Source organism: Dissoconium aciculare (genome assembly GCF_010015565.1).
Source record: "Dissoconium aciculare CBS 342.82 unplaced genomic scaffold K489scaffold_3, whole genome shotgun sequence".
Lineage (NCBI taxonomy): Eukaryota > Fungi > Ascomycota > Dothideomycetes > Mycosphaerellales > Dissoconiaceae > Dissoconium > Dissoconium aciculare.
This window is the reverse complement of record NW_022984953.1, coordinates 2,390,680-2,403,716: the sequence shown is the minus strand read 5'-3', so window position 1 is coordinate 2,403,716 and position 13,037 is coordinate 2,390,680. Positions and strand designations below refer to the sequence as shown.

The 13,037-nt window shown below is 55.1% G+C and overlaps 5 protein-coding genes across 5 annotated transcripts; 2 read left to right on the top strand and 3 right to left on the bottom strand.

The window, feature by feature from the left end:
* Positions 1-1,741: 1,741 nt before the first annotated feature.
* K489DRAFT_378232 (Snf7-domain-containing protein) lies at positions 1,742-3,155 on the bottom strand. Its single transcript, XM_033604360.1, has 3 exons — positions 2,636-3,155; positions 2,040-2,453; positions 1,742-1,958 (listed from the first exon to the last, which is right to left on the bottom strand). Exons 1-3 carry the CDS (start codon positions 2,832-2,834, stop codon positions 1,873-1,875), a joined length of 699 nt encoding a protein of 232 aa, XP_033462740.1. The 5' UTR covers positions 2,835-3,155; the 3' UTR covers positions 1,742-1,872.
* A 552-nt stretch (positions 3,156-3,707) lies between these two features.
* Positions 3,708-4,397, top strand: K489DRAFT_408323 (uncharacterized protein; the record flags this gene model as incomplete). Its single annotated transcript, XM_033607466.1, has 1 exon — positions 3,708-4,397. One exon carries the CDS (start codon positions 3,708-3,710, stop codon positions 4,395-4,397), a length of 690 nt encoding a protein of 229 aa, XP_033462739.1.
* Positions 4,398-4,925: 528 nt separating this feature from the next.
* Positions 4,926-6,008, bottom strand: K489DRAFT_314760 (WD40 repeat-like protein; the record flags this gene model as incomplete). Its single annotated transcript, XM_033601042.1, has 2 exons — positions 4,926-5,889; positions 5,959-6,008. 2 exons carry the CDS (start codon positions 6,006-6,008, stop codon positions 4,926-4,928), a joined length of 1,014 nt encoding a protein of 337 aa, XP_033462738.1.
* A 1,780-nt stretch (positions 6,009-7,788) lies between these two features.
* Positions 7,789-10,674, top strand: K489DRAFT_313881 (FTHFS-domain-containing protein; the record flags this gene model as incomplete). Its single annotated transcript, XM_033600972.1, has 1 exon — positions 7,789-10,674. One exon carries the CDS (start codon positions 7,789-7,791, stop codon positions 10,672-10,674), a length of 2,886 nt encoding a protein of 961 aa, XP_033462737.1.
* Positions 10,675-11,298: 624 nt separating this feature from the next.
* K489DRAFT_368820 (uncharacterized protein) lies at positions 11,299-12,267 on the bottom strand (the record flags this gene model as incomplete). The annotated part of the gene is made up of 1 exon (XM_033602981.1): positions 11,299-12,267. One exon carries the CDS (start codon positions 12,265-12,267, stop codon positions 11,299-11,301), a length of 969 nt encoding a protein of 322 aa, XP_033462736.1.
* Between the last annotated feature and the right edge of the window lie 770 nt (positions 12,268-13,037).

Genomic DNA, 13,037 nt, shown 5'->3' with positions numbered 1-13,037 from the left:
AACAAAGGAACAACAACAGATTCGATAAGATCTTGATTGGAAACCAGCCATGAAGCACAATGCCCTCACGCGTGTCCCAGATCGAGCCCATGAATTGATGAAAGAGCCTCAACGCTGCCAAGTGATGCCGTGCAAATAGCATACGGTTCAAGGGACGTGCCTGCAGCAGCAGCAACAGATGTGCACCGCCACAGTCACCACAATAACACCAGAACGAACAAGCGATTTTGCCCGTTAGTTGTTACTATTCTTCTCGTGCCGAGAATCCTTCACCCCGCCGCGTTGGGTTGTTGGGTGGTCGCACGACCGATTTCCCTTATCGCTGGCCAATCGCCGACCTCGGAATTACGTGTTTCGGGCCCTTGCGCGGGGCGGGCGGCGGGCTTTTGCTCTCTTTTTCGTTTCGCGACTTGATGAGGCCCAGCCCGTTGGCGGCGGCGGCGGCGGCGCGGGGTGAGGTGCTTTTCCGAATGTGAAGTCGATGTTCTCGTATGGAGTCGTTTGTTGAATGTTCCATCACAACACTGTGCATGTGTCTGCCTTGCTGCTTTTCTCTCCCGTGACGACGTGGTGGTCGCGGACGGCCCGCGCACAGTAAATGAGAACGGGACGAACTACCGCGAGTCGAAGAGGGGGGGCTCCTGGGCCGAGAGATTGGGCTGCGTTGCGGCCGAACCGGCGCTCAAGTCCATGGAAATTACGTGAGCGGCGCGCGGTGATGAGAAACCGCGGGGAAAATCATGAGGCGGACCCTCCCCCGTTATTTAGCCCTGTGAGCGTTCGTTCGGTCGAGACGCTGGACCAACGGCCACAAACCACAGTCCCGTGTTGGAAATCCTCGAACCATTCCACGGTGATCATCAAACTACCTATGTAAACAGCGAAGACCTTTCGTGGTCACTTCCCGCACCGAGCGCAGGCATCGAAAGGCCCTGCTGATCGATCGTATCCGTTTCTTGGACCCAAAGGTGACCGCAAAAAAACAGTAACTAGGTAGCAATAAATCCACCAAAATCCTGCCCAAAATCGCCCGCCAGCGAAATTCTGATGTCACCGAGCCGAACCCACCAACGAACGGTCGCCGAGAAATCGTGCGAACAAGGAGGAATATAGACTGTGTTTCAAGATGCCAATCCCATTATACAATCCTAGCCCAACCGCCGCCGCCGTCGCCGCCGACATCTCCCGAGGTCAGATGGACGACACTCAGGTGAGGTGAATAACTTTTAGTCACTGGCGCGGTTTTCCCCTTGCCGACGGTCGGTCGGCTTCAACCCGTCGGCGTTGGTGTTGATCGTGGAGAGGAGAAGGGCGGCGGCTTTGATCATCTCACCCGTTGCGACTGTGAGAGTGCAAGTGTGTAGTTTGGTTGGATGTCCGGATATATTTGTCGGAGGTGAAGAACACGGTTAGAGCCAGGACGTCTCTTGTCCTCCCGTTTGAGGAATCTTACATGTCGAAAGGTCGCGTGACGATCATTAGGGTTACCAAAATTACTTCCTCAACCTGTGCACGTCGGAGAGATATTGGAAACACCCTATTTTGAGGCGTGTTCAAAGCGTGAAGTTCTGTGTCCTGTTTGATGGAAGTGTCTGTTCGAGTATCTGGATGCAAGACTTGACAAGGACATGGGAATGCGGTCACATCAAGCTTGCATGCAGGAGAAAAAACCACTGCACACGTGAAATGAAGCGGGCATCGAAGCTCGCCTCCTTGCTATGTTCTCAAGCATACGCTTCGGAGGAAAATCAACGATCATAAACGTCAAATTGTGGGAGCTGCGTGAGGTATTATCATATAAAAAGAACCATGACATGCAAATCGAGAGTGGGAATGTGTGTGTGTGTGTGTGTGTGTGTGTTCGCTTGCGATTTACATGGCCATTTCCGCCTGGAGTTTCCGTAATTCCTCCTCCTCGTCGTCTTCCTCCTGTTGTTTCTGTGGTTTGCTTGAGACGACTGCAGCATCGGGCTCGTTAGCAAACAAAATGATAGAACCTCGAGGAAATTCCCCGAGAAGAAGTGTGGCAGGAGACTTACGTGTTCCGTTGGCCGCGTTCGGCAGCGAATGTATCCGGTCTGATACAGGTACGCTCCCCGATTTCAACATCTTGGCGTCCAGCTCCTCCTGCTGTAACATTGCCAGTTCCTCATCCAGCTCGTCCTCGTCGATGCCTTGCATCGTGTTGCCCGAGGTGATGGCTTCGGAGATCTGCTGGCCGATATCGTGTTGCTCGCGGAGGTCCTCCATAGTCTGATCGACCTTGTCGATAGTGAGACCGCCGTGGATGTTCTTCATGGCGACCTTGGCGCCATTCATAGCCTCGAATGTCTCTTTGTTGATGTTGGCCGCTTCGATGGAGAAGATCTCCCGTTCGACCGTCATCATCTGTGCGTGCGTTTGTGAGAGGGCGTTTTCGTGGGCCTTCTTCCGCGTGAGCGCCGCTTTCGCCGCTGTTTTGACAATGAAGTGTGGTTAGTTGAGAAATCCAAAAGAACATTCCGGAGCTAGAATGTCAAAGATGCGCGGCTAGCTGAAGTGTCCTGTTCAATCCGTAGATTTTGTCCCACTGGCGCACGGTCTTTACGACAGAGACACTTCCCACGCCACCAAGAAGGGAGAAGACCCAACTCACCTGTCTTATTCGTGCTGATGTACTTTCGTGCCAGCGCATCCTGTTCATCCATCAAATTTTGTAAATGTTTCTCCCGCTTCGACAGCATTTCCAATGTGCTCCGTAGTTTGAGGATCGCCTCCTTTGGTGCATTCTTCTTCGCCGCGGCGGTACCACCGCTACTACCGCCTCCAAAAAGGTTGAAGCCCCAGCCAGACATCCTGGCGATGTGTCTGCAGTCGAGTAGCCTGGCTGGCTAGATCGATGGGTGGAGCCGGCAGCGAGTGGGTTGATGGTCGCGATGAACCTCTGGAGGGCTGAACACGAAGTGCTGGGCGATCTCGAGTTGTTCTCGCTGCAAAAACGATCCTTGTTGAGACAATCGCAGAGTTTGACCAATTCCGGCGCAAGTCGAAGAGATGGACTGGTTGGAGTCGGCGGCGGGAATGAACCAGGCAGCTGCCTGTGCCGAGTGCACCGCGCGAACTTTTCTTATATCGGTACCTTTCTGGTGGTGGATTCCGGAACGAGCACTTAGGGTGAATCGGATCAGGTCGTGATTTGGTGCCTTGTGTTCGCGGGTATAGAGCAAAAGATAACCAAGCGGATCCGAAGAGGGGAGAGATTACAAGGCTGTTCAGCACTCAGAAGTCGTCACACGGGCGTTTGGATTCGTGACGTTGCTCCCATCCCACCAGCGGGCCAACTGAACATGCCACTTGACCGTAAGCGGACTAGTGCCTGCCTATCTGAGAGTGAGTGCCTGTGGATCTGCTCATCTTGCCTACATGCATCTTGATTATGGAATTCGATGTTGTTCGTGCATGTGATGTACAAGGCAGTGGAGAGTTAAGATGAATTTCGAGTGAGTTGGCATGTCTCACTCAGGAATATGGTCTTGCAGTCATCCTCGACCCTCCACAACCGTCGCTCTAAGAACAATTTGATCGAAAGCTCGAAGATCGCGAATATTGCATCATGTGAAATCACCACTCGCCATGCCGTCTCAAAGATGAATACAGCGACCGAGAATCACAAAATTTGATGATATCTGCGTTTACCAACAAAATCAAATGCCCAGAAGTTCGTTCCGATGTCAGCATCCGACCAACGCAACTTCCGCCCTCGTCCGACAACACTGGTCCTCCTCGACCAAGTCCCATTGCAACCAGCAGGTTCGAAGATCCGCTTCCTCGGCTGCGTGCAAGAATACAGAGCATCTCGAGCACAGTTGGTCTTGCGGACGAAATTCCCTGCCACGACTCAATCCTCTGAGCTCGAGCAACAAAATCAAGAAAAACAGCAGCAGCGATCGAAAGACGACGACAATGAATGCAAGAGTGAAACGCGAGACGGTGCCATCCGCACAGCTGTCATCGCAGATGTCTCCGAGATCCTCTCCACCCTCGACCACGAGCTCGTCACGGTCGGAGCATGGGTGAACATCATCGGCGATGTGAAATGGTCACCCACTCGAACGAGATCCTCCCCAGCGGCGACGACGACCTCAACCCTACCATCGGGACGGAGAGCTCAAGCGAGCAGATCGAATACCGAACCCGGGACCCAATCCACCTCTGAAAGAACAACCGACCCGCCGACGCATCCCAAACATCGCCATCATCACCATCCCAGCCGAAACCCCAAACACCCCAGACCGGCCATCGTCCAAGCCACAATGCTCTGGTCCGCCGGCGCGGTGAAAACCTCCGAATACGAAATTGCCGTCGGGCAATTCCAGAAGTCCCTGCTGCTGCAGCAAACCGCAGGTGAGCTTGAATGATCAGCTGTGGCCCAGACATACATTGGGGACGAAAGGACGGAATTGTCGCGAGGACCGCACACGCGACTCCTGCTGCTAGGTACTCGAGTGTTGAGGGTTCGAAACGCTCACGAATGTGTTCGAGATGATGGAAAACGCGGCGTTGGATGGGAGGTGACGATGAACGATGAACGATCGACGAGACATGGGAATGAAAAGGGAACGATCGGCCAGAGACAGGAGCAATGAAGAAGAAAACCGGGATTTGATCTTTCTCTTTGATTCCGAGCGCCGGAAACGCCGTGCTATGTCATGACCACTATCGCCACCACCGCCGCATATATTCCCTTTTCCGCCATCTAAAAACATTGGCGGGGGAATTGTGCTCGTTCACCGCACACACATAAGATTTGCTTCCTATTTCGTGGATCCTCGTCTTCGTGCGTTTCTAATCGAAGAGGAACCCATCGTCCTCTGCCACGGGATACATCGCCCGTTTTTGACGAAAGACTCCCAGATTTCTCAATGGAACCCCCGCGATTCCCTCCTTCACATCCTCTCCCTCTCCCGCTCGACCTCGAATTTGAAGTCGAAGTACGGGGGATCGAAGTGGTGCACGCGGACGTAACCGTCCTCACCGCCGCTGCAATAGCACTTGCCGGTGGGGTCGACGGCGACGTAATTCAGCGGGCCGAAGTGGCCGCGCACGCGACCGATCTCCTCCTCGAAGATCTTGTGGTAGAACCGCGCCTCGAACTTCCCCTGCCGCGCCGATGTGGTGGTGACGTCCATGGCGGCCTGGCCGCCGCCGAGGATGACGAATTGGGTGGGGTCCGGGGTGATGGCGGCGCTGTTGAGCGGCGTGTCGGCGACGTAGGTTTTCAGGACCTCGAGAGTCTTGCTGTCCTGCAGTTTGGCGGTCTTGTCCTTGGACGCGGTGATGAAGTAGGTGCGGTCGGCGCTCCATTGGAGGTCGGTCACTTGCATGTTCTCTTCGTGCGGGAAGGTGTGGAGGATCTCTTCGCCGGTTTTGGCGTCGTATTGCGTCACGCTGCCGTCCTCGTGGCCGGTGATGATGAATTTGTTGAGGTAGGAGAAGCCGGCGACGGTGACTTTGGGGATGTCGTCGACGACGATCCGGAGGCTCTCCTCCGTGGCCTGCTCGGCGGTCGGGTCGGGGTTGATGTCGTAGACGTACACGGTGCTGAGTTGTCCTGAACGCTTCTCCGTCACGCCGAGCAGCTGTCGGCCGTCCTCGGAGAATTCACATCGCTTGATGGAGGTGGCGTATTCCCATGTCTTCAACAGTTTTCCGGTCTTGACCTCCCATAACCGCAAAGTGTTGTCGGCGCCTCCAGTAGCCAGCAGAGTTGTGTGAGGGTCGACATCCACCGTCCATAGCGCACCCTGGTGTCCTTTGAATGTGCCGAATCGTTCGCCGTTGGCGCTGTACCATGCGCAGACAACGTGATCTTTGCTGACGGAGAAGATCAAGTCACCTTCCTTGGAGAATCTAAAATGCGATTATGTGAGTGAGAGGATTCGGGAGACGTGGTTGGACTGGCGGCGACGGAGTACGAACTTGACTTGGGTGAGCGCACGCTCGTGCCCTTGCAAGAGGATCGGTCTCATGCTTGCTGTGTGTGTGTGTGTATGTGATATTGACGCGACGGAGCAGACTGAAGTTGCCGGCTGCTGCTCGATCGATATGCGAATTGCGATGCCACCACGCTTGGGCAGTGGTATATGCTGTATCGAGAGACCCACCTTTCCACGCTACGCTTCACTTCAGCACTTTCTATGTGCCCGCACTGTGCAGGAAACCTCCCGCCTCCGCCGAAATCTTGGCGCACGTTTGATGACTCACCCCCGCGGCAGGCCAAATTGCAGGTGGAGTGCATCATCTACGTCGGGCTATACGTGTGAGTCAAGAGAAGGAAAGCCGTCGCCTGCAACGCGGTGGTGATGATACCGTCTGCAGTACACTTGAAAGGTTTGTGTGGAGTTGTCTCTATACTACAATACAATACCTCTATGACTGCTGAGGGGGTCGTCCGCATGATCTCTCGCCGTTAGATCGCCCATAATATAATTATAATATCATTGGAAGTCTGGGTGAGTCATTGATTAGCGTCACGTCCAGGGCTGGTGACGGTCTTTATGGAGGATATGGTTATCCCTCTGAAGACAGCGAGTCAGTGATGATGACGACGACGGTGATGTGCAAGCCTTAGAAGCAGCACGGACATCACAACACCTAGGTACGTGGTACAGTAGTCTCACATGTGTCAGACTGTGCAGCGAAAGGGCGTGCGCGCCAAAGGAAAAAAAAGTTTTGCTCACACGGGCATAAGCCATTACGGTTCAGGGCACGGGTTCGTCCTCAACATTCGCATTCTGTCCAGTACTGTACTAGGTAGTGGCCATTTTCACTATTACCTACAGTAGCTAGGTAGCGACCAGAGTATGTGCGGTCCATTTCATCAATGATAATCAAGCCCATCATCGCCTTTGGGAGTCGCATTGATCCGCTGTGAATCTTACTACTCGTCCTTCTTCTGCACATCATCCTCCTCGAAACTCCGAGCTGAGCAGGACTCCGACGTCGCTCAGTCAGCATTGGCTTGCTCCATCCATCTGCCCCGGTTGTACAGTACACTGGCCGGCACAACCACCGGCCGGAAACAGTGCTGCCCAGGTGCTGCTTTGATCCGCGTCGCATTGCACTGCATGATCGGTTGGTAGACAAACCCGCAGTATAACATCCAGTACGAGGAATCAGACGGAGAGCACAGAAAAGCCAAGCGAATCGACAAGGCTTTTGTTGTTTGGCATACATACATCTTCTTGTACACCTGGTACCCGATTGACAGACAGCAGCATGCGTTCTGCAGCAAAAGCTCAGCCATTGGCTTCGGCCGTTGCTGCTGCTGCTGCCGCTGGACCCTCACGTCACCGGCAATGCACGATAATTGTCCAACAGCAGCGGGGTATCACAACCACCAAGACTGCGGGCCATTACAGTGCCAATTCAAACGGCATCGCCAACAACAAATCATCTATTAACGAAACGACTGCTCTTCCCAAGTCGTCGACAGCAATCGCTTCAACCTCTTCTCCCGCCGTCCATTTGTCTCCCCGAGTTTGTCCGCGATTAGTCCTTGTTCGGCCGGGCACCAGAGCCAACTCCACTCGGTCTCGTTTGCCATTTTCCCTCACTACTGCTTCCTCCTCCTCCTCCTCCGCCTTCGCTGCCCCACATAATAAATCGCACGCCGGTCTCCGATCAGCCTCTTCTCTCTCTACCTTAAGAGGCTCTCTGACGGCATCACACCCTTCGTCGTCGCCTCTTGCTGTTCGTCACTTTTCCTCCTCATCGCCATCCTCGTTTTCCTCCACCACAGTCAACGCCATGCCGGCCACCAAAATTGACGGCACGGCCATCGCCAAAACGATCCGGGACCAAATCTCCAAGGATATTGCCGAGAAGCAATCCAAGAATGCTCGCTACAAGCCAAGCCTGGTCATCGTCCAGGTCGGCGATCGCGGTGACAGCTCCACCTATGTTCGCATGAAGCTCAAGGCTGCCGAGGAGGCCAACATCACCTGCAAGCTTGAGAAATATGACGAGTCCATCACCGAGCAGGAGTTGTTGCAAAAAATCGAAGAGTTCAACTGGGACAACAGCGTTCACGGTCTGCTCGTACAACTGCCTCTCCCTTCCCACATCGACGAGTACACCATCACCAGCGCGGTCGCAGACGAGAAGGATGTGGACGGCTTTGGCGCAAGCAACATCGGTGAGCTTGCCAAGAAGGGAGGCAAGCCGTTGTTCCTCCCTTGCACTCCCAAGGGTGTCATGGTGTTGTTGAAGGAGGCCGGCGTTGACCCCAAGGGCAAAAATGCTGTGGTCATTGGACGATCTGATATTGTTGGAGCTCCCGTCAGCTACCTGCTACGCAATGCGGACGCAACCGTCACTGTCTGCCATTCCAAGACTCAAAACCTTCCCGAGATTGTCAAGCAGGGTGACATTGTCATTGCCGCCATTGGCAAACCTGGCCTCGTCAAGGGCGAATGGCTCAAGGCCGGAGCAGTTGTCATCGATGTTGGCACGAATGCCATTCCAGATGACACCAAGAAGTCCGGTACCCGCTTGGTTGGTGATGTTGACTTCGAATCTGCTGTTGAGGTTGCCAGCCAAATCACTCCTGTGCCTGGCGGAGTTGGTCCGATGACCGTTGCTATGCTTCTTTCCAACACCGTTGCTGCCGCTGACGCTGCAGCCGCGCGCCAAAAGGACCGCTCGATCAGACCCCTTCCGCTCAAGCTCCTCCAGCCAGTTCCTTCGGATATCGCTGTCTCGCGTGCCCAACGACCCAAACTCATCACCAAGCTCGCGTCAGAAATCGGCATCGCTCCTCACGAGCTAGAGCCGTACGGTGCATACAAAGCCAAGGTTTCCTTGGATGTTCTCGGACGGCTGGAGCACCGACGAGATGGTCGATACATTCTCGTTGCTGGCATCACTCCCACACCGCTCGGTGAAGGAAAGAGTACCACCACCATCGGTCTTACTCAGGCGCTGTCAGGTCAGCTAGGACGTATTGCCTTTGCAAACGTCCGTCAACCTTCCCAGGGTCCCACATTCGGTATCAAGGGTGGTGCAGCAGGCGGTGGTTACAGTCAGGTCATACCCATGGAGGAGTTCAACCTTCACTTGACTGGTGACATTCACGCCATCACTGCTGCCAACAACTTGCTCGCTGCCGCCATCGACACGCGTATGTTCCACGAAGACACCCAAAAGACTGGTCCCCTTTACAAGCGATTGGTACCTGCCAAGAAGGGCAAGCGAACTTTCCTTCCTTCAATGATCAAGCGATTGCAAAAGTTCGGTATCAACAAGACCAACCCAGATGAATTGACCGAGGAAGAGATCACCAAATTCGCTCGCTTGGACATTGACCCTGAGACCATCACCTGGAGACGTGTTCTTGACGTCAACGACAGGCATCTCCGTGGAATTACCATTGGTCAAGCTCCAACTGAAAGCAAGATTGCCCCACGAGCCACCGGTTTCGATATCTCCGTGGCTTCGGAATGTATGGCTGTTCTCGCTCTATCCACTGATCTTTCCGACATGCGTGATCGTCTCGGCCGCATGGTCGTTGCCTCATCACGCGCTGGTGACCCGGTCACTGCGGATGATCTGGGTGTCGCAGGCGCTCTCGCCACGCTCATGAAGGACGCCGTTAAGCCCAACATGATGCAAACATTGGAGGGTACTCCAGTATTTGTCCACGCTGGTCCATTCGCCAACATCTCCATCGGCAACAGCTCCATCATCGCCGACCGTGTTGCGCTCAAGCTTGCTGGTACCGAACCGGAAGAAGATGCTGAGCGCAATGACAAGGTGGGTTTCGTCGTCACCGAGGCCGGCTTCGACTTCACCATGGGTGGTGAGCGTTTCATGAACATTAAGTGCCGCGCTTCCGGCCTTGTACCCGATGTTGTTGTGATTGTTGCTACGGTTCGTGCTCTCAAGGTTCACGGCGGTGGCCCTGAGATCACCCCTGGCGCCCAACTCCACGAGGTCTACCGCACTGAGAACGTCGACATCCTCCGCAAGGGTTGTGTCAACCTGGCCAAGCACATCGCCAACGCCAAGTCTTACGGCGTCAACGTCGTGGTTGCCATCAACAAGTTCGAGACTGACACCGAGGCTGAAGTCCAAGTCATCCGCGAAGAGGCTCTCGCTGCAGGCGCCGAAGACGCCATCTCTGCCAATCACTGGGCCGAGGGTGGAAAGGGTGCCGTCGATCTCGCCAAGGGCGTCATCTCCGCCGCCGAGAAGGCCGACGCCAGCAAATTCCACCTCCTCTACACCGCTGAGCCCTCGAAAACCACCTCCACCGACGCCGCCGCCGCCCCGGCCATCCAAGACTCCGCCATTTACCAGCGCCTCCTCACCATCTGCCGAGACATGTACGGCGCCGCCACCATCTCCCTCTCGCCCATCGCCGAGCGTAAACTCGCCACCTACACCGCTCAAGGCTTCTCCCACCTCCCCGTCTGCATCGCCAAGACCCAATACAGCATCTCCCACGACCCTGCCCTCAAGGGCGCGCCATCCGGCTTTGACGTCCCGATCCGTGACGTGCGTCTCGCTGCCGGTGCGGGTTACCTCTACGCTCTCGCCGCGGATATCCAGACCATCCCTGGTCTACCCACGGCGCCTGGTTACTTGAACGTGGAGATCGATGGAAAGACCGGCGAGATTGATGGTTTGTTTTAGAAGAAGGCATCACATTCCACAAACCAGGCGTTCTTTTCGGGTTCACAGAATTGTGTGGTTTTGTTTTTTTTCTTTCTCCTGCAATAAGGAGTCCGGGTCCACTCAACGTGTCAACCTGTAGCCGCGCCGCTGTTCCTTTTTCCTCTCCAATCATGTTGGGATTTTCTGCAGAATCGGGGTTTCATCATCTTCCGGCCCGGCGTTTGATTTTTTTGTTGTCTAGAAAGTTCTTTGTATATAGATAGTATGAATTAAGAATCGGATGGGAGCACCACCGCGCAACGAGCGTCACGCCCCTTCTCCACGGACAACACTCGTCTTGTGCATAGGCGTGCCCGTGTGACATTGATCGCTCATTGAATTAGTCATCGGGGCGATCGAATGTCAGATTCGTCATGGGACTGTTCCTCAAATAGTGTGTCAACCATTCGATACACATCCACAAAGGAAAGAAGCAAGTCCAAACGGGCGTGTGTATAATTCTATCCATGAAATAACGAGTGTGTATCATAATTCGCAACCGCGCCGCGCCATCATCCCGCTTCCACTTCCCCCCCCCCCAAAACCTCTCTCTCGCCTCAACCTTCCCCGTGACGTCAACCTCTCCTCGACCTTCCCACCTCATCACTCCTCAATCTCATCCCCATTCTCATCCAGATCCCCCGTACCCCAACGCCCGAACCGACCATGCTGCCTCGTCATCTCCGGCGCCGCAGCCGCCTTCGCGGAGGTGCCGCTCACCGTCGTCGCCATCGTCATCGTCATCGTCATCGTGGCCTCTACCGCGCCGCCTCCACTTCCATTTCCCTCTCCTCCTCCCTCCTCCGCGGCCCTCGCGACCACGGGCCCCACCCAAAAATTCCTCCCCACCGCCGTCCCAGAGGTCTCATCCCCACCCGAAGCACCCGCCGTCGCCGTGCGCAGCGTGCTCGAGGGCGAAAGGTCCAAGTTGTGCGGCGCGGTCGGCAGGCGGAATTCGTGCAGCTCCCCCTCGGGCGCACCGGGGTGGTCGCCTCGGAGAAGGGCGGCCCTGGCGTGCTCGTACATCTCCATGAAGCTGGGGAGGTGCTTTCCGGAGGTCGCAGCGGCGACGGCGGCGGACGTGATCTCGGCGGACGTGATCTCGGCGGACGTGATGCTGGCGGACGTGATGCTGGCGCTCACTGCGATGCTGATGCGCGTGCCCGTGACGAAGGTGGTGGCGTCCAGGATGTTGGTCGTCACGGGGCTGTTGGAGACGGTGGCGGTGAAATGCGGCATCAGGGGGAGGGCATCGCGGGCCGCGAGGGTCTGCGGCACGGCGACGGGGCCGTCCACCGCCGCGGTGAAGTGCGGAGCAAGGGCGTCGTCGCAAGCCGTGAGAGTTTCCGGGACGCCGACCGAGGCAGCAACGGGACCTTCCACCGTGGCCGTGAAGTGGGGAGCGAGAGGGTCGCGGGGTCCCAGACCCTCATTGAGCGTCGCGAGCGTGTCCCCCACCTCCATGGGATGGCGGATGGGAAACACGCGGCGGGCTGGCTCGTCTTTGATCAAGGTGATGATGGCCGCGTTGGCCGACATCACCGCCATCATGAGGAGGTGAAACCACAGCATTGTGAGGTTTGGATGGGATGTGAAGTGTGAGGTTGTGATGTGAGATTGTGATGTGAAGTGTAATTTGTGTGAGGTGAACTTTGATTGTGATGTGATGTGTAATGTGAGTTCTCAATGGTAGTAAACTCGGAGTTGTGAACTACGATTGCAAGGCGACAGGAGGGAGTCATTTATACCTACGGAGTGAAAAGAAATCCTCAATAGTTTCTGGAAATTTATTCGGAATATTATTTCTTACAGAATTGGTGATATCACACCCCAGAGGATTTTCACATCGTGGTGACCTCTGCTTGCGTTGAGGCGACGAACGAATTTTCACATGTGGTGTATCAGTACCATGTGGGAGAGCATGATGATCTTGGTACCGTGCTCAGGGAGTGGTCGATAGTCTCTCTGTTGGATTTGAGAACCGGATTTCTGGCGCTTTCGCACGCGAGTAGTTGTATGTTTTGTATGATTCGATGGTGATTTCTTCGGCAGCTTTGCCATGTTCCAAATCTTTGCCAATAGCACCGGCCGTCACGACTTGGGCCAGACCTCTGTCCCGGTGAGTACCTTCGCGACACGAATGATGGTGTACAGTCGTTGGAAAGGCTGCGCTACAGATTTCCGTGCAGAGAGCGAAGATGCCTTGGTTGACGCATAGTCCTGAGCTACGCGAGAAAGTCATCATATCTGGTGAGCTCGGTTGAAGAAAAGACGTAATGGCTTCGGTTATACTTGACCAGCTTTCGCGGTCTCGACTTTTGAAATTGGCCTCCGTGATGTCA

Excerpts from the sequence above, each read along its gene's own strand:
- K489DRAFT_378232 (XM_033604360.1), bottom strand. The coding sequence starts at position 2,834 with ATGTCTGGCTGGGGCTTCAACCTTTTTGGAGGCGGTAGTAGCGGTGGT. Across the intron at positions 2,454-2,635 it reads CATCAGCACGAATAAGACAG|CGGCGAAAGCGGCGCTCACG; the intron begins GTGAGTTGGGTC and ends TTGTCAAAACAG. Across the intron at positions 1,959-2,039 it reads GAACGCGGCCAACGGAACAC|TCGTCTCAAGCAAACCACAG; the intron begins GTAAGTCTCCTG and ends CCGATGCTGCAG.